The sequence below is a fragment of the Ahaetulla prasina genome, chromosome 3 (assembly GCF_028640845.1).
Source record: "Ahaetulla prasina isolate Xishuangbanna chromosome 3, ASM2864084v1, whole genome shotgun sequence".
In the NCBI taxonomy this organism is placed as follows: domain Eukaryota; kingdom Metazoa; phylum Chordata; class Lepidosauria; order Squamata; family Colubridae; genus Ahaetulla; species Ahaetulla prasina.
Window position 1 is genome coordinate 120,765,784 of NC_080541.1, and position 27,985 is coordinate 120,793,768.

The 27,985-nt window shown below is 38.4% G+C and overlaps 1 protein-coding gene across 5 annotated transcripts; it reads left to right on the forward strand.

Annotated features, from left to right (window-relative positions):
• The first annotated feature begins 14 nt into the window (after nt 1-14).
• On the forward strand, nt 15-27,858 carry DARS2 (aspartyl-tRNA synthetase 2, mitochondrial). 5 transcript variants are annotated; one of them, XR_009154592.1, is made up of 18 exons: nt 15-294; nt 2,106-2,205; nt 2,750-2,816; nt 4,811-4,912; nt 5,939-6,034; nt 10,493-10,616; nt 10,704-10,750; nt 14,092-14,198; nt 15,743-15,812; nt 16,765-16,944; nt 19,318-19,425; nt 21,495-21,557; nt 22,501-22,653; nt 23,047-23,265; nt 23,625-23,735; nt 24,534-24,609; nt 25,793-26,135; nt 27,478-27,858. XR_009154592.1 is itself a non-coding variant. In XM_058178317.1 (18 exons), exons 6-18 carry the CDS (start codon nt 5,942-5,944, stop codon nt 25,978-25,980), a joined length of 1,539 nt encoding a protein of 512 aa, XP_058034300.1. In that variant the 5' UTR covers nt 310-705; nt 2,106-2,205; nt 2,750-2,816; nt 3,360-3,604; nt 4,811-4,912; nt 5,939-5,941; the 3' UTR covers nt 25,981-27,447. The 5 variants fall into 5 exon arrangements, 3 of the variants coding, with proteins under 3 accessions (XP_058034298.1, XP_058034299.1, XP_058034300.1); XR_009154593.1 differs by having other exon boundaries at nt 27,515-27,857; XM_058178317.1 differs by lacking the exons at nt 15-294; nt 27,478-27,858 and adding exons at nt 310-705; nt 3,360-3,604 and having other exon boundaries at nt 25,793-27,447.
• The last annotated feature ends 127 nt before the right edge of the window (nt 27,859-27,985 follow it).

The following is a 27,985-nucleotide window of genomic DNA, read 5'->3' on the forward strand; positions in this document are numbered from 1 at the left end:
TGATTCGGGCGTGGAACCGAGGAAGTGCCTCGTGCCCAAAGTAATGCTTGCCGCTGAAATGGCCGCGGGGGCTCGGTTCGTATGACGAAGGAGCTACCTCTCCGAAGTGGAGTTTGGAGGCTGAAGCTTCGTTGTATATTGGCCGGTATCTCGATTTACTGACCAAGGCCATGCGTCGGCTACATGTCCTTTATCGTCCCCTGAAGCTATTATTTCCCGGAGGAAGAGCGAAGCCGTGGAGCAGGCTTACTTCTTGCAGATGGGCGTCGTTCGGAACGGATGCCACCCTCCCAGGTCTGTGACACCTGGGGGAGCAGTGAGGGGGAAGGTCGGGAGTTTGGGGCAAAGTTTTCCTCGCCAGTGTCAAGCTGCTTGTTAATGTCAGGCTGGCCCAGTGGTGGGATTCAGCCAGTTCGCACCACTTCGGGAGAACCGGTTGTTAACTTTCTGAGCAGTTTGGTGAACTGGTGGTTGGAAGAAATCATTAGGGCAGAGAACCGGTTGTTAAATTATTTGAATCCCACCACTGGGCTGGCCGTAACGAAACCAAGGGACTCGGCTCGCTCGCTCCCTAAATAGAACGTGATGGAATTACGATGGAACTCTGCTGGAATTACGTTGCTGGTTTGGATGTGTTACCAATCACCAACCGATCCTAATATACAGATGCCAACACCTGCCAGACTTTGGCCGATATTGGAAAATGTATGTAGAGTCAGCACTGGAAAATAATTGTGTGGCTTTGAGGCTGGATTGGGAAGTAACACACAAATCTCAGGAGAGGGCGGTAGCCGACCACTTCTGTGTAGTGACTGTGAAAACTCTATTGATATTTTAATGAAGTTGTTCATAATTTCTGATTTTTTGTTGAGATGATCAACATTTCAACATAATTTTTTGGTTACAGTTCTTTGAAATTGTATAAGCTGGTGTGCTTGGGCCATCAACAATAATATCTAGCCCTTGGTTCTTTTTCTCTCTTTCTTTTAACTGGCTTCTATTTTTTCCATCCTTTATTTTGTTTTTATGATATGCGTTTGCAAATATTTATGTTATGCGTTTGCATAACATATTTTATGTTATGCGTTTGCAAGCTTTGGTTTCATTACAATATGGGAACTTCCAGTGAGGATCATGGTTCTATTGGTTATTTGTCTTGCAAAAATAATACTCATAACTTTTTTCTCCAGCACAGTAATTCAGAAGCAAGTTATTTTTATTTCATTCAGGCTTTTTGATCATTTGGGTTTCACAGCTATGTTGTAAGTGGGGAAAGCATAGTCTTGACATTTTCTTTCATTTCACTGTGTTGTCTCTGTGCTTTAATATTTTTATTAGATTTGTCATAGCCTTTCTTCCAAGAAGGTTCTTTATTTCATAACTACAATCATCTTCTCTGCAAATTTCTGAGCACTTCAACCCTTTCTCCAACTACTTGCATTACCTTAATCTTGTTTGTTGACATAATATTTAATCAGTTGTTTTAATATTGATCAGTAGACTGGCTTTTGCATTCTCTTCTTTCATTTTGGTAAGAGGTATCTTAAAACTTCTTCATTTCCAGTCAACATCAGTTGATACCGGGAGTGTTGATGTTACTTCAAAAACTTTTGATTCATATTTCTATTTCTCCTCATCCTCATTTCTCATGATATATTCTGCATATTAGTTAAACAAGCCTCTCATGTTCTTCTCAATTCTGAAACATTCTAATTGTTGCTTCCTGGTCAATATACAAATTACTCCATAGGCAGATAAAGTAGCCCATTACAGGGCTAACTGCAAAGTGTTTTGAACTACATAATCAAAAATGTACTTTTTGAAACTTCTTTGTTTTTTCCATTATGTATTGGATATTAGCATATCATTTCAAGTAGGGGTGAGCTTTCAACCTCTGCCACACCTCTCATCCCCTCACACCTGTCTTCCTGACTTACACTGCACTTCTCATGCACCATCCCTAATTATGATAGAAATCTGTTGAATGAAGCTTTGATATCATGTTTATTGATAACTATTACTTGTCCTAGTAATTTTTGTTGGACTGAAGAAAAATTCGCTTGTACTTTCACACATTTTATGAATTAACAAAATTTTATCCCAAGATGTCAATAGCTTTGTTGCCCGGTCCAAAACTTGTGGGGAGTTGCGATCAGCTCACATAGGTCAAGAGGTCACACTGTGTGGATGGATTCAATATAAGAGGTAAATTGAAAATAAAATGACTTGGAATGATTAAATTGCTGATGCTAAAGAAAAGATTAAAATAATAGTCTGCCTTACTACATCAGGCTTTGGGATATACAAATATAGCCTGGTATTTTGTTTCTGTTTTCTTCTCTATACTAATTCTTATGTCTATAGAAAAATCTGTAAGGGAGGTTGATGGTTAAGAAATTTGAAATACAGGGGGGAGGAGGGAAGGAGAGAATGAGAGGGAGGGAGAGAGAGAGAGAGAGAACTTAAGTGAATTAAGGACCAGGGTCAAATTCTTAAGTTAAAAGTAATGTTCAGATACTACATCTTTGAATGTTCCGAACTACCAAAGTCTTCTTGCATGTGAAACACTTATATGTCATGTAAAAGTATTTAGTCGAGCTATCGCCAGGCTCACAGCTGTTTTGTGACTAGGCATTGTTTACAGTAGATATCATTGGAGAGCTCTGCACTGCATATTCATGAGCTCCATATGTAGGGGTTGAATCTGAAGTCTTTAACATGTCTACATATCTGTGTCTCCCATTATTAGACATGAACAGTTTGTGGTTTTGAGAGATTTCCAAGGACTAACACAGATACTCATACCTCAGGATGAGGTAAGTGCTATTGAAAAGCACTTGCTTTTGTAGCTTTTTGCTGGGAAGCCAACAAGCATTGCATCAAAACAAATTTATAGGTAGTCCTTGGCTTACAACCATTTAATCAGCAGCTATTCAAAGTTAGACAGCACTGATACAAATGATAGTTACAACTAGTCCCAATCAGAATTCCAGTAATCTGGGTACTTGGCAACCAGCTCACATTTACAATTTATTGCAGTGTCCTGAATTCATGTGAATCAGAAAGTCAGCGGAGAAGTTGGCAGGGAACGTCACAAGTTGCTGGAGTTACTCTCCCCAACCTGTGCACCCTCTCCAAGCCTCAAACATGCCTCCCTCATACATCCTCCCTGAGCTTCATTGCACCTCTAATACACCCTTTCTGAGCCTCACTCTGCTTCCCCTTGCTGTGCTTCTCACACAGCCTTCCCAACTCTTGCTGTGCCTCCTTCAGGTACTCTCCCAACCCTCCCTGTGCCTCCTGCACACCCCTGACTGCACCACCGCTTCACTCTCCTTCCCCCTACCCTTGTCTCTCAGGTAACTCCTGATTTGGTTATGGGAAGTCAACAGGAAGTTGCCTCACCTGATGACTGTGGGATTCAGCTAACACCACAATTGGGATTGCAGGGATTGCTGTTGCCAAGTGTTGCGATTGCGCTTTACAACTGTATCACTGAGCAATGGAAATTCTGGTTTCGGTTTCTGTTGTAAGTGGAGGATTACCTGTAATGTTCTACCCACATTGATTTCGAGTACTACTGAGACGTCTTCCTGGATTACTGGTAAATTTTTAATTTTCATAGCTGCGCTCTCAGATTATTCCCAGCTCATAAAATTCCTATAGTCAGTTTTATAATCTCTAATTTGCAGATTCAAAACATGTAATATTTTAATAATTTTAATTCAGTGATAATATTTTCCTTTGTGAAGATATGTAAATTTTAGTATCTATATACTATATATATTAATATCAGAATGGGGAGCAGGACGTTGTTTGATCACATAGTGAAGAAAATGGAAAATTGCTTTGTATAGAACATAAATTACTGAAATTACTTTCTTTTTTAAGTTACAGTTCATATATAATTCATTTAGGTAAGCATACTTTTAAACAGGCTCTGAAATTAAATTAAGACAGGCTCTTGAATTAAATTTTATCATTTAGAAAAGAGTTATAACTTTTCAGTGCACATTCGTTGTAACAGACAAAATTATAAATATCCATACCTGTACACACAGTTTATAGTCCATATCATTTTTTTAAAGTTCAGTCCTATAATCTATGATTTCCTCCTTCAGAGGAAATATCTGAAGTGTCTTTCTCCATCTAAACATGCTTCGAGAATGAGAAGAATTTAATTTCCACATTAGCATTTTGATTTTATTCTTACCAACTGCTATATAAGGTAATCTTTTTGTGAAGAATTTTGGATAAAATAGAATTCGTCCTTATCCAGAAAAGTTTATTGGAATTAATGCTTCAAACAAACAAACAAAAAGAAGATTTCTATCTTTTATCTTTTATTTAGAGCTTGTGATATACATAACACTTTTTTTTCTTACTAACTACCCAGTGAGATAGGTTGAGCTGAAAGAGAATTGGCTTCTAAGGCTAAGCTTAGACTTGAACCTAGTTCTCTCTTCTCCTAGTCTGACAACTTAACTTCTGCAACACTTTAGTTATCTTGATAAACATTTTAATAGATAGCATTTATTATTTACTTATCACATTTTGGAAACACCCATCTCCCTCACAGAGAAACTCTGGGTAGTGTACAATAAAATATGAAAATATAAAAACAGTACATAAAAGTTAAAATTTAAAAAGAGGCAAGTGTAAAAGATGAAGGGTGGGCTTTCAGGTGCCATTTAATTGCCAGACTTATCAGGTTAGCTGATAACCACCAGACATAATGTATTTTAATAATGCATATTGCTGGCATTCTTGAATTATGCATATTTTGATTTGTCTATTTCTTGCATTGCAGGCTGCTTCCCATTTGAGGAAGCTCTTTTCTGATGCTCCAGTTGAGTCTGTTGTGCGAGTGACTGGGATTGTTATTCCCCGGCCTCCTGGACAGGCAAACCCTGTAAGTATTTTAAGGAGGAACCCTCTGCTTTTAATTAAGTACAGTTTATTGGTTTGGGCTAGCAAAATGATTTCCTAAAAGCTATACCTGCTGAGAATATGCACATTTTCATTTGCCATGCAGATTTCTTGGAGATAGCCAGGGAGCACAATTTGGTGAACAACTATCTGCTTCTGTACTTTATAGCTGTTAATTATAATGGTAGCTGCAGAATGATCCTTGTCTTCTTGGCAGCTATTTGATTTGGAAGTATCTTTCTTCAGCTTAGCACTGTAAAAGTCCTCTGCCTTCTCAAAAGACTCCACAATTTCTGCCTTAATGTCTTCTGTGTTTGGAATTTCCAGGCAATACACCTGCACAATACATCACTTTTTATGTTTTCTTCACATCTCTCCTCAAATCCCACTCTTTCCATGCATCCTCATTTCCCAGATAGGTTGATTTCTATGCTTTCCAGCAGGCAGCTCTTCTGTGTATATATGGATTCTTTCTGTAGTCTGCAGTAAAGCAACTTGTTTGACAGTAGTAAGCCCTTGAAGTTTCTGTTCTTGTCTGTAGGATTGATTTTTTTTTTTAAAAAATGAAGATTTAGATTGTGCCTGGCTGGTAATCCAACAAATTTATCTTCAGGCCAGATATCTTTTTTTGTTGTTCTCTGCAAAGTACTGACAATACTGCAAAAATAGTTATGATATTTAGCTAATATCAAGCCAGGAAAACCATGCTTTTTTTTCCTTTCTCCAAACCTGCTCTTGCCTGGCCCATTAATTTGTGAGTTGAAATGGCTAAACAGAGATGTTGACTTTAGATTCAGGAGCTCTTGGTCTGTGAAGCTCAAAGAAACTCCTGGTCTCTCAAGCTCCAAGTTTGTGAAGGGGAAGTGGAAATAACATTTTGCCAAATTAAATTATCCTACCACCACACCATCTGGTTTAAAAATGCAATGAATCTATTTTCCGGGCACAATAAATAGACTTGTTATTTTGTTAATTAAAGATAAATTAAAAATAAAATCAATTTATCTAGAGGATGCAAACTGGAGATATTGAAATAAAAGCAGAAACTGCAGAGGTTCTGAACTACTGTAAGAAACTACCATTTGAAATAAAAGATTTCATCAAGGTAGGTATACCTTTCTTATTTCTGTTTAGTATGCTATTTATTTCTGCCTAATGGAATATTTAAGACAGCATACCTTGGGAATTCTTGCACATCTGTTCTTTTTAACACTTTTATTTCCTCTCTATAGAAAAGAATAGGGATGCACACAAAATGGAAAATGTATTTTGCTTCAAATCCAAAACAAACCATTGCATTCTGGAAATTCTGCAGAACTAGCTGCTGTTCAGCACAAACAAAATCCAGAATGTTTGGATTGTTTAGGATTTGAGATAAAATAAAATCTAGAGAGATTCCAGAGTGATTTGGATCTAGAAGGGATGATATTTGCTACATTTGAAAGAATATGGTGCAAGAGTTTATGGTGCAAGAGTTTATGGTGCAAGAGAAAGCTGTATCCGGCTTTCGACCTGGATACAGCACGGAGACAGCTTTGGTCGCATTGGTGGATGATCTCTGGCGGGACAGGGACAGGGGGTATTCCTCTGCCCTGGTCCTATTAGACCTCTCAGCGGCTTTTGATACCATTGACCATGGTATCTTGCTGCGCCGGTTGGGGGGATTGGGAGTGGGAGGCACCGTGTATCGGTGGTTCTCCTCCTATCTCTCCGACCGGTCGCAGATGGTGTTGACAGGGGGGCAGAGGTCGGCTGCGAGGTGCCTCACTTGTGGGGTCCCGCAGGGGTCGATTCTCTCGCCCCTGCTGTTCAACATCTACATGAAGCCGTTGGGTGAGATCATCAGTGGCTTCGGGGTGAGATACCAACAGTACGCTGATGACACCCAGCTGTACTTTTCCACCCCGGGCCACCCCAATGAAGTTGTTGAAGTGCTGTCCCGGTGTTTGGAAGCTGTACGGGTCTGGATGGGGAGAAACAGGCTCAAGCTTAATCCCTCCAAGACGGAGTGGCTGTGGATGCCGGCATCCCGATTCAGTCAGCTGCAGCCGCGGTTGACTGTTGGAGGCGAGTTACTGGCCCCAAAGGACAGGGTGCGCAACTTAGGTGTCCTCCTGGATGATCGGCTGTCGTTTGAAGATCATTTGACGGCCGTCTCCAGGAGGGCCTTCCACCAGGTCCGCCTGGTTCGGCAGTTGCGCCCCTTCCTTGATCGGGATGCCTTGTGCACAGTCACTCATGCGCTTGTTACCTCTTGGTTGGATTATTGTAATGTTCTCTATATGGGGCTCCCCTTGAAGTGCACTTGGAGGCTTCAGTTAGTCCAGAATGCAGCTGCGCGGGTGATAGAGGGAGCTACACGTAGCTCCCATGTAACACCGCTCCTGCGCAGACTGCACTGGCTACCTGTGGCCTTTCGAGTGCACTTTAAGGTGTTGGTTACGACCTTTAAAGCGCTCCATGGCTTAGGGCCTGGGTACCTACGGGACCGCCTGCTGTTACCACATGCCTCCCACCGACCCGTACGCTCTCACAGAGAGGGACTTCTCAGGGTGCCGTCCGCCAAACAATGTCGGCTGGCGGCCCCAGGAAGGGCCTTCTGTGGGGCTCCACACTCTGGAACGAGTTTCCCCCAGGTTTACGCCAAATACCTGACCTTCGGACTTTCCGCCGTGAACTGAAGACACACCTTTTTATCCGCGCGGGGCTGGCTTGAATTGAATTTTAAATGTCAAATTTTTATTAATTTTAAATGGGGTTTTTTAGTGTATGGTAAATTTTTAAATTTTCAGGCTAATTTAAATAAGTTTTTTAAATTGCATTTTAAATTGTACTTTGTATTGTTTGTTTTATTTTGCCTGTACACCGCCCTGAGTCCTTCGGGAGAAGGGCGGTATAAAAATCAAATAAATAAATAAATAAATAAATAAATAAATTGCTACCCTTAAAAACTGACACTTCAATAAAAGTGCCCATGTATTTTTATTATGAATCAGAATGGGATGAACTTTGTAGTAATACAAAACAATAGTACAATATAATAAATACAATACAAATACAGTACGGGATAGTAGTGGGGATCTTTAACTATTCTGACATCAACAGGGAGACAAAATTTGTCTATTAGGAGATCAAACAGGTTCCTGATGAAACTAGCAAATAACTTTGAGTCCCAAAAGATAGAAAAAGGAACTGCCAAAAAGTAGTGGGGGGGGAGCTATACTTGACTTAATTCTCACTAACAGAGATTAAACGATAGAGGTTGTTGAAGCTATGGGAATGTTGGGGAAGAGTGAGTATGTGATAATTGGAAGCCAACATAATGCCGGCACAAGTAATAGAACAAAGTCAGACTAATGTCTTAGACGTTAAGATAACTGATTTCAACAAACTTTAGAGCTTGGGAAGAATTCCATGAATGGAAATCTTTAAGGGGAAAACAGTTCAAAAAGCTTAGGAAACTCTAAAATGAGATTATCAAAGTCTACTAGTCTCACACAATACCATGAAAAAGAAAAGATCCCAGAAGAACCCAAGCATGGTTGCATTAAACTGAAAGACAAAAAGGACAGGTATAAAAAGTGGAAAGAGGGGTACATAACTAAAGCAAAATAGCAACATATTCCAGAATCTACAAAGATAAAGTCAAGAAAGCTAAGACTCAGAATAAACTAAGACTTGCAACAAATGTCAAAAATAATTTTTAAAAAGCTTTGCAACATGTAAAAAAAACAAGAAAAAAGTCAAGGAACTGATTGATACACTAATAGAGGATGGTCACAGGCAGCAGGGAGAAAGTAGAGCTGCTTAATTCTCTCTTTGTATTTGTCTTTATGCAATAGAAAAAAATAGTCCAACCTATCAAAAACAGTACCATAAAAGACAGATTAGGAATACAAGTCAAGAATTGGTAAAATTCTTGGCAAGAAAATGGTAATACAATACCTATCCACTCTAGACAAGTTTAAATCACCAGACCAAATGGATTTCATCCCAGAGTTCTGAAATTACTAGCAGACGTGATCTTGGAATCACTTTCAAAAATCCTGGAGCACAAGGGAACTACCAGAGGACTGGAAAAGAGCTGATATGGTTTCCATCTTCAGAAATAGGAAAAAAATGGATCCAGTAAAAACAGACCAATCAGTCTTACATCAATACCTGTGAACATGGATTTGTCAAAAACAGGTTATGTCAGACAAACCTTATTGCATTCTTTGTCAAAATGACTAAATTAGCGGATCAGCTAAATGCTATGGACATAGTATATTTGGACTTCAGTAAGGCATTTGACAAAGTAGACCACAACCTATTTCTGTTAAGAGAGAAAAATGTGGGATAGACTGCATCACCACCAGATGGATTCGTAAATGGGTGAACATATGCACTCAATGTGTAGTCTTGAATACATCTACACAGAGGAAAATGTAGTTAGCTATCCCAAGGTTCTGTTTTAGGACCCGTATGCTTCAAAGTCTTCATAAATGTTTTAGATGAAGGGGTAGAAGGGGAACACATCAGATTTGCAGACCACAACAAACTGGGGGGAATAGCCAAGATTTTAGAAGATGGGCTCAAGATTCTAAAGGATCTTGACAAACTTAAAATCTGAACCCTATCCAACAAAATGCAACTCAGTAGTGGAAAAGCAAGGTTTTACACTTAGGCAAGAAAAACCAAATGCACGGGTATAGAATAGGTGGTACCTGACTCAACAGCAGAAACTGTGAAAGGGATCTAGGTAAGGGTCCTAGTGGACAACAACTTAAGTATGAACCAGCACTGTGCTGCAGCTACCAACACAATTCTAGATGGCATCAAGAGTGGGATATTATTAAGGTCACATGAAGTGTTATTACTTCTTTATATTGCTTTGTTAAGACCACACATGGAATATTTAATCCATTTCTGGTCACCATGATGTGAAAAAGATGTTGCGGTTCTAGAGGGAGTGCAGAGAAGAGCAACAAACATTAGGGGGCTGAACGTTTGAGTATTTCTGGTCTAAGAAAGAGAAGGACTAGGGTGACATGATAGCAGTCTTCCAATATTTGAGTGGTTGCCACAAAAAAGCAGGAGTCAACCTCTTCTCCAAAGCACCTGAGATCAGGACAAGTAACTGATGGAAACTTATCAAGGAGAGATCCAACCTAAAAATAAGGACAAATTTCGTGTCATTGAGAACAATTCATCAGTGGAATTGCTTGCTTCCAGAAGTTGTGAGTGCTCCATCACTGGAGGTTTCCAAAAAGAGATCATATAGCTACTGTATTTGCCCGGAATGGTATGGTCTCTGGCTTCAGCAAGACTTGAATTAGAAGATTTCCAAGGTCCCTTCTGACTCTGTTATTATTCTATTATTCTGTAGAATTATTCTAGCAATGAGAAGTATATTTAGTAATAGACAAGATATGAATTGGAAGAAGTGAGTGAAGAACAATGGTTTGGCATAAAAACTTTTTTATGTTTTTAATTTAGGTAACAATATTTTGTGCTTCGTGCTGGTTTTAGGAGGTATAATTGCTGGTTTTTCTTTATAAAATAACATTCTTTTCCTCCTCAGAAAACTGAAGCACTGCGAATGCAGTATCGTTATTTGGACTTAAGAAGTATTCAGATGCAGTATAACCTCCGACTGAGATCCCAGGTGGTGATGAGAATGCGAGAGTATCTCTGTAATCATTATGGTTAGAGAAACAGAGTTGTTAACAGTTAACTTTTTTTCTCCTTTTACTTACTGTGGTGCTGACAAAATTTATCAAATCTTATTTTAGATTTTGTAGATGTAGAAACACCAACACTATTTAAGAAAACACCAGGAGTAAGTATGCAAAGACATCTTTTCTGTATATGTATTGTCTTATAAAATTATCAAATATCAGAAAGTAATTACATCATGTAGCCCAAACATCTAAAAGAATAGTGACTAATTCAACTGTTAAGATTACCCATAATTCTTCTTTTCTAAGGCAGCAGAATTGGTCTTAGATGTGTGGTAGATATTTCGTGTCCTGGGATGATTCAGCATTCATATTGAACTCACCAGCTCAGAACTTTATAACTGCCATAGTTACTTCAAATATTTTTCTGGCTCAATGCATTACGAATAGTAAGCTTATGACCTAAAATTGGATGGCAGTTGTCTCAATCAGCCTTTGTTTAACAGGGGTCCTCAAATGATGGCTCGCAGGCTGGATATGGCCTGGGTGAGACCACGAGGCTGTCCCGCCCACATCGCCCCATCTACACCCTAGCCCCCACCCGTGGAGGCCAAAAACGGGATGGCGGAGGCCTCGGGAGGCCTGTTTTTGGGTGGCAGTGGTAATGGAGGCCGAGGAGGCCAAAATGGGCCTGTTTTTGGCCTCCCCGGCCTCCAGAGGGAGGGAGGGAGAGAGAGAGAGAAAGCGAAAGAAAAAGAAAAAGACACACGCACATACAGAAGTCCCTCACAGACACTCCAAGGCAGCCACATCCCTTCACTAACCTGCTTTCCACCCCCAAGAGCATAACAAATTAAAGTTTAATTTGGGTGTATTGTTTAATGGCCTGTTAAATTGGCCATGCCCACCCAGTCACATGCCCACCTAACCACGCCCACCCAGCCAGTCCAGACCCCCAACAGTCTAAGGGCCCGTGAATTGGCCCCCTGTTTAAAAAGTTGGAGGACCCCTGGTTTAGACTCTAAGGTTACTTAGAGAACAATACAATCTAGACAATTTTGGAGATTTTGGTTGGCAGTCAGAATTTTAGTTTTGTTATGAAATTATGTGATGGAGAATATTCTTTATATAAATAATTCTTATTAAAACTTTAAAAGGAAGATAAAACTAATACAAACTATTATAAAGAAAGCAAAAAAAAGCTAAAGGTGCAAAGGAAGAGAAAAAAATAGAAAAGAAACAAAAAAGATACAAAGAAATTTCTTTACAGCTTGTTTGACAAAGAGAGTTGTTAACACAATGGTTGCTAAGCATCATTCTCTGAAACCAAAACTTTCATTAATACACTAGTTACTGAAAAGCTGCAAGGAATGCAACCTACCAAATAACAGCTGGAACACAAGAAAGTGCTGTGATCTCTTTTTGTTCATGGATAGATTTACTTTTTTTAAAAAGAGCCAAGAAGTCTTTTTAAAAAAATCCTTCCTAACTTCATGAGATTCATAGGAGAGAGGAGTAAACTGTGTGTGTGTGTGTATTTGTGTATTTGCTATGTATAAATCAGTTTATATATTTGATATATACAGTATAAATCAAGTATCAGAAATGTGTGTATGTGTGTATACAGTTGTCGTGTCCCACTCCTCCGCTGATGGCCGGGTCAGGGAAATCCGAATCAGACTTGCCTCTGCAGCTCTGCCAAAGTCCTAGCAAAGTCCTCAGGGCAGGCAGGAGACCAGAAAGTGACTTCAGCAAGATATGTTTAGACTTTGCCTGACTCAGAGAATGCCAGAAAGCAGATCCTTTATATAGGCCATGGGGTGTGGCTCCATGACTCAGCACTTATCCAGGCCTGCCCCTCCCTTCCTTCTGTTGCCTCCGCCTATCAAGTCTTCTGATGCGAGGGTCACTCCAGTCGGCAGCTGTTGGCAATTGACCTCCCTCAGGCTCACATGCTGTGGAGGAGGGGGAGGGGTCTAGTTGCTCCGTTTGCTTGGGCATGGAGCCAGAGCTGGGGGCTGGAAGTATTTCCTCCTCTTCAGCCTGTCTGGGCATGGAGCCAGGGCTGGGGCCGGGAGGCATAGTAGGACATTCCTCCGTGTTCGGAAGCAGATAAGAAGGCCCCGGCTGTGGTGAGATCGGGCGAGACACAACAACAGTATATGTACTGTATATGTGTACTGTATGTGTGTATGTATATGTATTATTATTATTATTATTATTTATTTATATTTCTATAAATTTCTATACCGCCCTTCTCCCGAAGGACTCAGGGCGGTTTACAGCCAAAAATAAAACAGTAACAATATACAATTAAGAACAAATTAAAAAACTTATTATACAATTGGCCGGAATTATAAAACATTTAAAAACTAAAAACCCATTAAAATTCATCTAAAATTTAGAAATTTAAAAAATTTAACAAAAAACTTAGGCCAGCCCCGCGCGAGTAAATAAATACGTTTTCAACTCGCGGTGAAAGGTCCGAAGATCAGGTATTTGGCGCAAACCAGGGGGAAGTTCGTTCCAGAGGGTAGGAGCCCCCACAGAGAAGGATCTTCCCCTGGGGGCCGCCAGCCGACATTGTTTGGCGGACAGCACCCTGAGAAGTCCCTCTCTGTGTGAGCGTACGGGTCGGTGGGAAGCATGGGGTAACAGTAGGCGGTCCCATAAGTACCCAGGCCCTAAGCCATGGAGCGCTTTGAAGGTGGTAACCAAAACCTTAAAGTGCACCCGAAAGACCACAGGCAGCCAGTGCAGTCTGCGCAGGAGTGGTGTTACATGGGAGCCACGTGGGGAGAAGGCACTGGAATTTCATTTTAGTGAGTGCCATTCTGCACACAGAAAAGTGATGATAAAAGTTATCTTGAAAAGCAGTAACCTAGGTCTTCTTACTATTTCTTAATACCGTTTCCCGCAAAATAAGACATCCCCTGATAATAAGCCCAATTGGGCTTTTGAGTGCATGGCAATAAGGCCAAGCGCTTATTTCAGGGTTCAAAAAAATATAAGACAGGGTCTTATTTTTGGGGATATGCTTCAAGAACTTTTGTTAATTTCTCACATGAGAACTGACTAGAAGCATGCATGATCATGTAAATCGGGGTCCCCAACCCCTGGGCCATGGACCAGTACTGGCCCGCCCCCTCCTGGCCCACAAGCTGTGGTCAAGTGCATGAAGCTTCATTTGTGCATGTGTGGGAGTTAGGTTGCACGCACAAAGCCATTCCCTTTCCCCCTGCCACTGTTGCTGATCCATGGAACCAGAAATGTTGGGGACCATTGATGTTAATGAAATACAGTGCAGGAGATATATTTTGGGAAACGGTGCATTATTGTGCTTCCATTTCCTGATTAAATGCAATGGGTAGTGGATTAAATTTTTCAAGGGAGGTTTGGCTGAAATAAATATTTTGTACTCAAACTAGAAGTTTCCTCATTTTTTTTTCATCTAAAGGCAATGTAATTCAAGCTTTAAATTACATCATCCCTTTAATACCAGGGTGCAAAAGAATTTGTGGTGCCTTCCCGGGAGGCTGGAAAGTTCTACTCACTTCCTCAGAGCCCTCAGCAGTTTAAACAGCTCCTAATGATAGGAGGTCTGGACAGGTGAGCTTCTTGGGCCCCACCAGCACAATAATGTTTTCAAGGTAGCACTAAAACTCTGGTCTGCAGTTTGTGGTGAGAGGATAATGAATAGTCTGAGTTGGTTTGTCACACAAACTGATTATTTGCCAATTAATCAAGTTCCATGCTAAGAACGATCTGCCTAACAGTACTGTAACTCTCTATGTCTGCCTAGAAGATTCACATTCTTGCAAATATTTTCTGTACTGTGCAGTCTGTGACCACAATCTTCTTATCTTTGAGATGAAGAACCAGGTTGCTGAATCTTGGCTTATATAAAATATGTAAGGATAGGGAGTTGGAACCATTTTATGATGATTCTGCTTCTACTTTAGTGGGTGATTCCAATCAGTAGTTGGGGTATGTGTGTGTAAGAGACAGCATTCATTCCCTTGGTTGCTCCAGTATCAGTTTCCCCCCATATTATTTAATAACTCTATGAAACCACTAACAGAGAGATGTCATCAGCACACTGATGAAAGTCACTTAACATTTCCACCTTGGACTGAACTGGAGATGCAGTAGAAAGTCTGAACCAGGCTGTCAGGGTTTGAGTGAGACAAAACAAGACTAAATCCTACTAAGATGGAGTTATTATTTATAAAGAAACATCCAGTAATATTGGTCCTAATAATTACTGTAAATGAGGTTATGCTTTCCCTAAAGGAATTGTTTTGTGATTTAGGGGTGCTCATAGCCCTTGCTCACATGGAAAGTGGAAATTTGGTCAGGACCCAGATCACTAGTGGTCTTGCAAACCTAATTTAAAATGCTGGTTACTACTGTTACAATCTTACATGGGGTGGTCCCAGATTTTATATCAAGGAACACCTGACCAAGTTGGCATGTGCACATTTCTTCTCATCACCTTGAACATTCCACCACAGGAAATATATAGGTTTATATATGTGGTATAGTATAGGCTGGAGAGCAGGTCTTTTTTGTAGTGCCCCTTAGTCTAGAACACATTTCCTCTGGAGATAAATTTATCCCCAGTCATACTAGCATTTTGTATGGGTGATAAAAATACTTATGCCTTTGCCCCAAGCTGATTATGAGTACTCATCTTGTCATTCATTCATTCATTATAAATTACATTTTCTTTTTATTTTGTTGGGCACTATCCAGATTCTCACGAGCTTGGATGGTTTGCAGTTGTAGTGAGAGAAAGAAATGTATATGAAAAAAGTCAGATTTAGCAGTGGAATAAAGTATCTTCTGACTGTCCCTTTTCTGGCAGTGCAGAGAATATCTTGTCCATGCATAGGCAATTCAAAGTGTGCAGAAGGTCTCAGTATGTCAAGCATATAAACCACTTCTTTTTCTTTGCAGTTCCCCACGCTGGGGAACTTTTCTGTGCCTATGGATTAACCAATTTCTAAATATGGAACAAATGTTTATTCTGTTTTAAATTCAGATTATAGCAATTTTTTCAGATGTATATTCTTTCCAAACCCCCTGTTTTGAGAGATCATGCTACTTGAGAAAGATATTCTGCAACCAGAATGTAATTTTCTAATTGGCAGATATTTCCAAGTTGCCCGCTGTTACCGAGATGAAGGTTCAAAGCCAGACAGACAGCCTGAATTCACTCAGGTAATTTATTTTTGTTTGGAATAAGATTAAAAAGCCTTAAAATAGGCATTGCTTTTTCCTGTTTTTACCTAAAAGGGTTACCATCAGTTTAGAAGTTTGGAGTTTAGTGGTTTTATAAAAGGAAAATCTGAGTATGTAATAACAATGCAAAGTAATTGGGAATTGAATACTTGTCATCTCACTGTTTTTACTTGCAGCACTGACCAAAATATTGTTCTGTGATTCAGCTTTATCATTCAGCATACAGAGCAAATAATACTGAGTAGTGATGGAAAATGGAGAAGTGTCATTTGTTCCACTGTTGAGAGATATTTCTGTTTTGGCATTACAGTTAATACATTACTTCATTTCTATGATCTAGTACTGCGAACCAATCTACATTTGCAAAATTGCTAGGACTAGTTTGTGTGCAATAGAATTTGCTTCATCTAATAACATCATCTGCAATATATCTTCGGTAATAAATATGCTAGGATCTAAGGTAACATGGCTTTTTCCCTGCAGCAGGTTAGCATAGATAATTCCCAGAAAACTGTGTAGAAGGGACAGAGAAGAAAGAATTAATGGGCAAAGAAATCAGCCTCAAAACCATACAGTTCCAAAATCTGAGCATGTACAAGTATTTCACTGAAATGGGTACTGTAAGCCTAGGCTCTGAAGGAAAGACTGTTCTCTAGAACAGGGGTCTCCAACTTTGGTCCCTTTAAGACTTGTGGACTTCAACTCCCAGAGTTCCTCAGCCAGGTTTGCTGGCTGAGGGACTCTGGGAGTTGAAGTCCACAAGTCTTAAAGGGACCAAGGTTGGAGACCCCTGCTCTAGAATTGTAGCCCTTCAAGTAAAATGCATTTTCAAAGAAATATATATTTTGCAAAAATGTTAAATAGAATAATGATGATATTTATATGCCTTATTTTTTTAAAAAAAATCTCTTGTTTATTTCTCTCCCTAAAGATAGATATTGAAATGTCATTTGTGGACCAAGATGGAATTCTGGCTTTAATCGAGGGCATGCTGCAGTATTCCTGGCCTAAGGAAAAGGGGCTTATCAAAATACCCTTCCCTTCAATCACCTATGATGAGGCGCTATCCACTTATGGGACTGATAAACCTGATACTCGTTTTGGAATGCAGGCATGTTCATTTACCAAAATTACCCATTTGCTTGACTCCCGCACCGCCACTGCTATATTGAAGGCCTGTTAACTGCAATGGAATTTGTTGTTCATCTTCTTCCTAGCGTATTCCCACAGGTGCAGGGTCTGCTTTTCGGATCATTGAGTGACACTTTGCACGTATCCAGGGCGCAGGCTCACAGCTTGCATATCTTTGTTGATGGTGTCTTACCATCTCTGTTTTGGGATTTGTTGATATTTTGATAAATTTTGTTTTGTCAAGTGTGGGTGTTGTGAGCAGTATATTGAGTGAGTCAAATATTGTGTAATTTGCATTTTGAATTTACACTAATTTGTTGGATTCATATTTCTCAGCCCTTTGATGTCCCAATTCTAAATGCTGCCTCTTACAAAATACATAAGGACCTAGAGGTTTCACTAGCTTTATTGCTAGACAGTGATTGAAGAAAGCTGCATTGAATTCTTGCCTTAACTACCAGTTGTCCATATGGATGCTTAATAAAATTAATCCTATATTGCTTAAGGGGGAGTGTCAATTGGTAACCACTGAAAAGACTCTGGGTCCCAATCCAGGAATATTTCCAAGTTTCATGTAGTACAACTTTGATTTAATGAAGCACTTGTAGTGAAGAAGAATTTGTTTAAATTAGATGTATGTCAATTTACATCATTTTTAGAGAGCAAGTTTGGTGTAGTGGTTAAGGCATCATGCTAGAAATTAGGAGATGATGGGTTATAGTCCCTTGGCAAGGTGAGTGACCTTGGATCAGTCATTTTTTTCTCAGCCCTAGATAGGAGGTAGGGGCAAATCACTTCTAATAAAATTTACCAAGAAAACTGCAGACTTGTCCAGATAGTTTTCAAGAACCAGGCATGATTGAACGGAAGAAGAAGAAAAATATAGCCTATGTACAATTAGGTAACTGATCCAAATGGCATAATTTACAGACCTTCTTACCCCTGACACCTTTAGCTTCTGGGGATCAAATTCATTTACCTCTCCCCATTTTTTAACAGATTTCTTCAAAAATGCCACAGTCTCACTGGGAAGTATAGATGGGCAACAAAGAACAGAATAGCAATTACCTACTTTTAATACTGTCTCAGTAACACTTATTGGCTTTTTCTAGCAATCTTATGTAGATTTATGTAGAATTTTGTGATGAGGCAGAGCTAAGTGTGGCGACACATTCTATTATAGGAAATCACATGTTCTGTTCTAATTGTGATATTAGTGGGATTAGATGATCCAGCTTCATAATGCTGGATTACTTCTTTATTCCTTGATCTCAAGGATATAAAGGATTTTTTAAAAAAAATTAAGGATAATTTATTATGTAAGTTGAATTTAACTTCTGCAAGCCAGAAAGATTCGCATCAAACCTCAGTTCCAACTTAATCAAAACTATTTCCAGACATTATGCTTTTAACCCTTCTTGTAATAGAAGAACAAAGTGTAATGTAAAGTGAGGCAATGATCAGATATAGTCATGTAAGGGTTGGCCAGATCCCATGATTATCTCATTTTCCTTGAATTTGTTGTTGAAATAACAGGAAGTCTGTTGCAGCAAATCTATTCTGGAATGTACATTAAAATGACTAATAAATAATGCCTACATTTTATCAAATTATAATGCATTTTGGTGAAAGAGAAATATGGAAATCTCTGCTGTGTTTTAAACCAATAATTTTTGATAGTTCTTATTGTTCAACTTGCCAAATTTGATAATAGTGGTATCTTGGTACTCATTGTTAATTGGTTCTGGGAAGCATGTTGAGTACCAAAAAACAACGGGTACCAAACAGGCTTTTCCCATAAGGAATAATGTAGGGAGTCACAAGGCAGCGAACACCAAGGCATGCTAACTTGTGGATTGAGACCAAATGTTGATGAGTACCAGGGCAAAATTTTCATGTCAAAATGCGCTGAGTACCAAACTCAAATGAGTTTCAAAGCAGTTGACTACCAAAATACCAATGTATTGATTTACAGAAGTTTGTGTCAATCACAACTGTTCTCTTTAAGATACCTCAAATGTTTCTTGCACTGCAGACTGTGATTTTGTTAAAATGGAAGGTGACGGTGGGGAGTAGTTTCTTTTCTGAAACTAAAGCACTGTTTTATTGGCTACCATAGATTAACACAGCCATGCTATGAGAATTCAGTCCAAGGCCCCCTTTCCCATTCACAAGGGGTTGTAGTGGCAGCTGTCCCAATGCCTTAAACAAAATTCAGCAGCTGATGAGTATAGGATATAAAGCTAAGCCCTTTTTCAGTTGCCTTTTAAACTGCTTTCCCTTCCCTTGTTCTTTTCCAGTCATATTCCTGTTGTCACAATTATGGTATTTATATCTTTTCTTTCAATGTCAGATCATTGATGTAAGTCACATTCTCAGGAATGCAGATGTTGGCTTTTTGCAGAACTCTCTCAGTGAGCCCTACGCTACAGTGAAAGCCATTTGCATTCCCCAGGGAGCGGTGAGTGAGACTGTTTGTGGTAAGGGGAAATGTCCTTTATCTTGGATGCTGTCATTTATCAAGCTGTTATTTCTTTGATGAGCCCTACATATATGTTCTCTCTCTCTGGCTTGCATACAAGTAGATGATTGAAAAAGCTAAATTTATCTTTTCAGGAGAAGTCAAACTGGTTTCAGTAAGATCAATTTCTTAAAAATAAGAATATATTAAACTAATGTATTGCTTTGTATCTTGAAATTAAAATAATACTGAATAAAATAAAGCAAGTTTATGGAGATTTGGCAAACTCGGCACAGGTAATGAATAGGAAAAATGATGATGTGTGAGATAGATGTCTTTGTAGAAAGAATAAAAAGGTAAAGGTTTCCCTGTCAGTTGTACCCTACTGTAGGGTATGGTTTCTTGTCCAAGGGAGCCAGCATTGTCCAAAGACAATTTTTGTGTTCATGTGGCCAGCACCAAAGGTGCATGAAATGCTGTTACATTCCCATCGAAGTGGTACCTATTAATCTATTCTCTTTTGCATGCTTTCAAACTACTAGGTGGGCAGGAACTGGGGCAAGTAACGGGAGCTGACCATGTTGCGTGGAAGTTCAAGTCTCAAACCTGGGCTGTCAGCTCTCCAGCTGACAAGCTCAGTGTCTTTAACCACTGAGCTATAGCACCCCAGTACTAAAAAGAAGTACTGAAAGAAAAAAAATATTTAATCTATAGGTTGAAATGAGGCAGTTGTGCAAAATATAGAAGCCAGCCCAGATTTCTAGTGCGAAAAAAGGATGTGGGAAGAAGGCCAGGAAAGGCTGCATCTTATATTATCAATGCAGTTTTCTTTCCTACTTCTTCCACACAACCCCATTCTGAAGTACAAACTAGAAATCATAGAGTTATATATAGTTCTGTCCATCAGTCAGTGCAATGAATATTAGGCAGTCAGATCAGATTCTCTCTTCTCTGAAAACTGAGAATGTGCAGGGTTATTTCTGAGAATACCTCTGAGAATATACACAAAAGTGAGTGCTGGTGTAATTTCAAATTTGTTCTACAGTCAAATACTAAAAGTATTTAGTATTTAGTAAAAATACTAAAATTTGCAGAGATTCGGCTGCAAATCAGTTTGTGAACTAGTAGGGCAACAGTGAATTGAGATGGATTTGAATTATGGAGATCTAAACTCGACCCAATGTTGAATACCTGAACTCATATTTGGATGAGTCTTTTAAATTCAGCCTTTCATCCTTGCTTTATTAAGAATGCTTACATTCTGTGCACTTGTCATGATTTACATTGTTTTCCCAATATGAAATCATTTACAACAACTGTGAAGTAGATTAAAAGTGAGGAATAATGATTAAATCAGGGCATTCATTTGAGTTCAGGTATTCAACATTGGGTCGAGTTTAGATCTCCATAATTCAAATCCATCTCAATTCACTGTTGCCCTACTAATTCACAAATTGATTTGAAGCCGAATGCCAAATGTGGAGGAGTTGCAGGCAAACAGATACTTGTGAATGGACGCTTTTGCCAGTTGATGCTACAATTAGGAAACAGGAAAACTGTATTTTTCCTTACTGTGGTATTTAATGTCAATCCTGCATTTGTAATTATAGAGGCACTAAAATAGTGATTAAAAGTTTACAAGATTACAGTGCATCACAATTGTTTCCTTTATCTCATGATGATAGCAAAAATTGAATCTGAACATCACTGTTTTATCTATGTTTATTAATAGAATCTTAGTACCTGCTTAGAAATTATTTTAATTGCATCGTTGAGAATGATAGAAAATAAAGAAATCAAACTTTTTATTTTGTGTTAAGATTATTTTCCTTGGATTTTTATATTTTTTTGGAGAGAGTTCTGTATATATCATTGTTGTGATTAATTCTTTTTTGTTGTACATGATTCCTTTCTAGAACTGAAAATATAATCTGGAAGCGTTTTTTAATTTAAGCTTGATTCTGAAACAAAAGATTTAATGTAAAAATAATAGGCAAATGTATAGCAGTGTCAGTTAAAATACAACAGACTTAATCCATTTATTAGTGTTTATATATCTTTATCTCTAGAAATATCTACAGTTTAAAGATTTGGAATCCTTAAATGAATTGTCAAAATCCCAATTTAACCAGGTATGGCAAAATAGTTACAACCAAGAAGTACTTTCTTTTGGGAATTTATGTTGGGCTATGTAAAATTTAAACCTGCATATTACATATCAGCTGAGGAGGCTAGGACAGGGAGAATTTTAGTTTAATTTGGATTAAAATAAAAGGAGAAAGCTGGCCCACTGTGTGAAGATTTTGGTCAAGATAGACTTTTAATTGGATCCAATAAGTTTTGTTTTATAGTCCCTCTTACATTGTACAAACCAACTTTATTCATATTAAAGAATGAAAGAGCTTAATTTTTTTTCTGAAAAAGTAAGCAGCTTAATTTGCATACAGAAAGCACTCTGCCAGAGCCACAATGAATATTTGCATGGGGCGGGAGAATGCTTTACATGATACAGAGCTCACTCTTATCTATTAAAAAAAAAGGGGCAGGGGGGCAACTGAAATCTATGGCTCATGGGAGGGATTTTTAGGGTTCCAAAATTAGCAGAGAATCTTTCCTGGCCTGTCTCTTCTGCAGAATTATTGTATTTGGAGAAATCTTAAAATGCTTGATTCCATGCTTATATCACTGCTTTTTCTTGTTATTCTTTCTGACAGAAGGATAGGAAGTGGCCTTTTACTCAATACTTCTTCAATACTAGCAACTTTCTAGGTTCAAGTTGAGTTTTTCCAACTCTTTCTGTGTGGAAAAGTTGGTACCTAACACTAGAAAAGAGTCCCTTATACTGAAACTATTGTCAGTGGATATAATGTTGTTCTTTTCCCTCCCAGAAAGTTCTTGGTATAAACTAGGCTATTTTGGGTTCATAGTTTTATTGGTTAATTATTGTTTCATGGGATCTGAAAATTGTTGCTGTATATTGAAGAAGAGCAATTAAAGCAGTTAAACACCTTTGGTTTTGTTTGCATTCTTTTCAAGAAGTGCTGAGCTGTTCATCCACTTTTCTGTCCTGTATAGTTTATATCATGTTTGATTTTGAAACCTGATGGCAACATGAAGTCCGCGCTTGGAAAGTTCCTTAATGAAGAGCAAAAAACAGAGCTTATCAGAACAGTTAAGGCCAATATGGAGGATGTGGTGTTGCTTGCTGCTGGCCAACACAAACAGGTGGTAAGTAGAATATTGATTTCCTTAATCTTTGTTTGGGCACCAGCAAAAATAAATCTAAATTTATTTGTTTAAATTTAAATTAAATCTGGTTCCTCTTGACCAGCAAGAAATCACCTGTACCTCTACTTGATGTTTGCACCAATGAGCTGTTCCTTCTTTATTAAACTGAACATTAATTCATCCTTGAATAAATTACCTTCTAGCAAATGACTAATAACCACTGCATTTTCAATCAGGATTTAAAAAAAACAAAAAAACAAAAACTGGTCCTGACAGTTACAAGTTGAAATTAATACACTGCTTGGAGTTAGAGGTGCAAGTGTTGGGTCTTTCTATGAGGTCTCAGCACCTTGTCCACCCTTTTCTCTCTTCTATTCTCTCATTTGTTTTCAGTGCTCTGCATTAGGAAAGCTACGTTTGAAGAGTGCTGAACTTCTGGAAGCAAAAGGCCTGTTGCTTCGTGACCCTTCTGCCTTTCACTTCCTCTGGGTGGTAGAATTCCCACTTTTCCTCCCAAAAGAAGAAAACCCTGAAGAATTAGAAGCTGCTCATCATCCTTTCACTGCTCCCCATCCTTTGGACGAGCATCTTCTCTACTCAGATCCCAGACAGGTGCCTTTATGTTTTTTAATATACAAAGCAGGACACTGCAGACAAAGAATTGGACAAGATGATAAAAGCAAAATATTTTTTTATAATTAGCCATTTAATCTTAGGACAAGAAGACTACCTTATATGAAAAAGATGTACTACAAAATCAGAGCCAGAGAAAAATAGGTTTATACATATTATGGTTTTCTTGGCCTCTAATTACCTTGTTCAAAAACGTTCATTCTATTTCTGTCAACTTCAGATATGTAGTTCCCATTAGTTGCAAAAGTACTATTGGGTGGGATTTGCTGTTTCACAAGGGTTTTGGCAGATATACATAACAATACAAATTACATTGTTTCCTTCTTTTTGCTCTCTAGGTTAGAGGTCAACATTATGATCTGGTATTGAATGGTAATGAGATTGGAGGTGGCTCTATTCGAATCCATAATGCAAAGCAACAGCGTTTCATACTTGAGACAGTTTTGAAGGTAATTATTTGTGCTAAAATAGTCTTGTATATTTAATTTGAAATCAGAAAATTTCACAACACAGCAATAGCAATTAGACATATATTGTCACAAAGTACTTTGTAGCACTCTGGATGGTTTACAAATGTCAGCTCTCAACAATCTGGGGCCTCATTTTTACTGACCTCGGAAGGATGGAAGGGTGAGTCAACCATGAGCTGGTCAGGATCAACTCCAGACAGTGAGTAGAGTTTGCCTGCAATATGTATTCTAACTACTGGGCCACCAGGGTCCCTAACCATAGTTTCAACTGGGAAACTGAGCATCCTAGCCAAACCAAGTCCAAAAACATTAGAGAATTGCTGAATGCCTGGCCCTCAGACAAATCAGCCATCATCAGGCACATAGAAATAAACGTTATTTACATATCGTTCAGAAGAGACCATCAAAAAGCCAAAAAGCAAAACAAAATGTGCAAAACACCTCAACTGCAATTAACACCGAGATGAGCAGAGATTAACACCAAGATTAACATTAGACCACAGATCAAGAAGTAAACAATGCCCAAGTTAGTTTTCTATGAATTCAATGGCTATCGATTGTAATACCTGTAGCTATTTTATTCTTGTGTCAGAAGGAATGTGCAGTGTCTCAGTGCAATTTTATTTTGTATTACCTTTTACTATTGTTTAAAAATTTTAATATTTTTTTAAAAAGTAATATACAGGAAAGCTACATTTGCATTCTGGCCCTCCCTAAGTAACTGTTTGGTCACTCTGTGAACAGAAAGCCTGGTTGATCTACTTCTTACATTCTTAGGAGAATACTGAGCTGCTTTATCACCTCCTTGAAGCTCTGGAGTGTGGTGCACCCCCACATGGAGGAATTGCACTAGGTCAGTATCTTTTTCGTTCTTTTTCTTTTTTGCTACATATAGGAAGTTAGACTACCTTTTATAGTCCCTAGCTCTATTATTCTATGAATAAATAATAAGCACACTGATAAGTGTGAGAAAGATCACAAAAGTCAATTGATTTTTTTCCTGAATGAAATTATTCCTACATAGAAAACCACACATTTTTCTAAGTAAAAAGCTGTTTTCAGGGGATTTTTTTCTGTTGTAGTCTGAAGTGTTCTGATGAGCACTCTGTGCCCTCACAAATAAAACACTTTCCAGTTGTTTCTCCAAATTAATGTGCACATTACGAAAACTGGTACCTTGGTGAAAGGGTAAAGTTATTTGATGCTTATCTCTAGGGAATGAAAGTGCAAACATTTCCCAATATTAAAAAAAATATTTTTGAAATATAACTAAACCAGAGAAAAACTTGCTTTACAAATTCTTTTGCTCATTACACAAAACTAGTATGTAAGAACATATTCTTCATTTATCAGTCAGGTTTGTCAAACCTTTATTTTTTATTCTGACTTATTTTTATGTCAGTATAGCTAGGAACAAAACAATAATGGTTTGTAAATTGGTTATTTTTGAAAGGACAAATAGAAGCTTTCCTCTCTGTTTGTGGATCTTTGTCACAGTCATAAAAAAGGCAACATACTCCGTACAAGTTATATAGCTTTATTGATTCAGCACTTGAATATTTATCCCTCTGATATATTTCTCAATTGCAGCACAGTTAATTAAAGGCATGTTGCTCACTAACACAGTTTTCCCAACTGATATAAGCAGAGAGATTATCTAAATTAATGAAATATATGTTATAATTCCTTCATTCCATAAAAATTCGCAGCATTGAAAAGATAGCAAGAGAAGTAACAGGTAAAAGCAGTGCGTGAATTAGCAACTGCATAGAATGAGAAGCTCTTACATTCTACTGTATATGCATGTTGTTTCACCCTTCACAGACTCTTTGTCCATTTTATAATCTAAAAGTGTTAGACAAAGTACCCACAGCTTTTTCCTGAAACGAACCTTATACTTATTTTACCTGTACAATGTATTTTATTAATGGAGAGATACTCCATTAATACTTTTTATAGCTTCATTGACAGGTTCCTTTTTGCAAAACTTGTTTAACTTTATAGCACTATTAATATCTAGTGTTTTTCTTTTTCAGGGCTTGACAGGCTGATTTGCCTTCTAGTTGGAGGTTCGAGTATTCGAGATGTCATTGCTTTCCCTAAATCTTTCAAGGGAAGAGATTTGATGAGCAATGCTCCAGATTATGTTGACCCGCAAGAACTTGAGCCATATCATGTGCAGGTTACATGGCCCTTGACAGAAGTTAAAGCAAGGACTAACTGAAAATTACCTATTCTTCAGAAATCTCAGCAAAAATACTAAATCTATCACTAGTGAACAGATTATCCATACTGTTTGTGGGAAAAGTGAACTGTTGAAAGAATCAAGGGCATCCTTCATTATACCATGGAAATTTCATTTGTGTATTTGTTCTAATGGTAAGTATGGAATCATCACAAATATGAGGCTTTACTGTATTTGTATATCTGAAGTACAATAAGTACAATAATGTTATGTTCAAAAGACCGTATGTCATATTACTATTATTATATAGTGATATAGTCAGATGCAGTCTTGACATTTTGTTGTGTTGCCTTTATGTATAGAGGATATTTGAAGTATCTGTAGATTCTGCAGGAGATTGCCCATGTTGAAAATGAGGGGGGGCATCTCCCCGCACCCCATTTTTGCTAGCAGAGCCACCGCGGGCTGGTCCTTTGCTATTTCCAGGCCGGTCCCATGGGACAGATCTAAGCACTCTGTGGGCCAAATCCAGCCTACAGGCCTCGAGTTTGACACCCCGATGTACTGCAAACATGGAAACATAAGACAGAATGAGCTGAATAAAAACGAGAATTCCAAATTAATTTTGGAACATGAAGGTAATCAAAAATCTCAAAAATATAATAAAAATATAAATTCATTGTACTATTAGCATAATTACTCAAAGCTAAGTACTAAGTTTGGCTCCAATAATAAAAAATATTGATGGTTCTGGGAGAGCATTCAGTTTTATTTTAAAAACAGTGGTTATTTGATACTTAACTGGGGGAATTGTTCTTCAGGGTTTTAAAGTAGAAATATAGTATAGCCGTTATGGTGAACCTATGGCACAAGTGCCAGAGGTGGAACACAGAGCCCTCTCTGCTGGCACGCGCACCGTTGCTCCAGGTCAGATCTCCGTGGCATTTCTTTCATGAGTTTCTGTTTCCCTGCAAACAACGGAACAGAAGCTCATGAAAGAAAAAGATCTTACCTCTTGCTATGCTGCTGGTGTTGGGATGCCCCGCCTCCCGCTGGCCAGCTAATCTTCGGATCTCTCCTGTGCATGTACGCATCCCCGCGCATGTGCATGTTCACATGTGTGTACCTTTCAGTTTGGGCATGTGCATGCACAAGTTTGGGCACTCGGTGTCTAAAAGGTTCGCCATTACTGCAGTATAGCCAGTTAGGAAGCATTTTCCCCAATTCATTAAACTTGATCAGATAGCAAAACTGGCAAATTCCTCTAATACAAGTCAGTATAAAAAATAAAGGTAGGGAGAAAAAGAATCATTTCAACTTACATAATTTGTCTTTTGATATTTTTTACTTAAATAAAACTCCCAATTATATCCAGCCATAATATAGAGGCTGTTATTTCAGATTGTTAGGTTTGCTTGTTTTTACGTATTTTTCAAAAATTCACATTTGGACAGTTATCACTTACATAGTTTTGTTGAACTTCTGCAATAAACATTTGTGTTTTCCCCTGTTGCGTATTACTCCATCTCTTCCTAGTTGCCAAACAAAGCTATTGCTTTTCTGTTCCTGCAAGGTCCTTAGTTCCTACAGGCCTCACACTGAAAGAACTGCTCCTGGGACGACCTCTAGAAAATGTGAAAGCAGCTGCAACTTTTGAAAATCAAGAGGGACAATGGGATTTAACCTCAGTAATTATGTTAGCTATGCTCCCCCCACATCAGAACAGTGTGTCTATGTTTTTGGGCATACCTCTCTTTGGGAACGGTGGCATCTCTATTTTTATAACTATGTCCTGTGTATGTATCTCTGGAAGAGATTACTCAACTCTGCCTTCCTGTACAAAACAAAAAACTTGCAGCTACAACTTCTTTCATTATACAATAAAAATCAGTAAGGTACCAATTAAACTGGACAATTTTTTTAAAAAGTTGTGCTTCCTGAAAAACTTTTGCCAATTACATAGACCCCTTCAAATGTATTTTCTGACTGATTGTATCACGTAGGAACCTTGAGAAATATGAAATTAACTTTTAATGACTATATT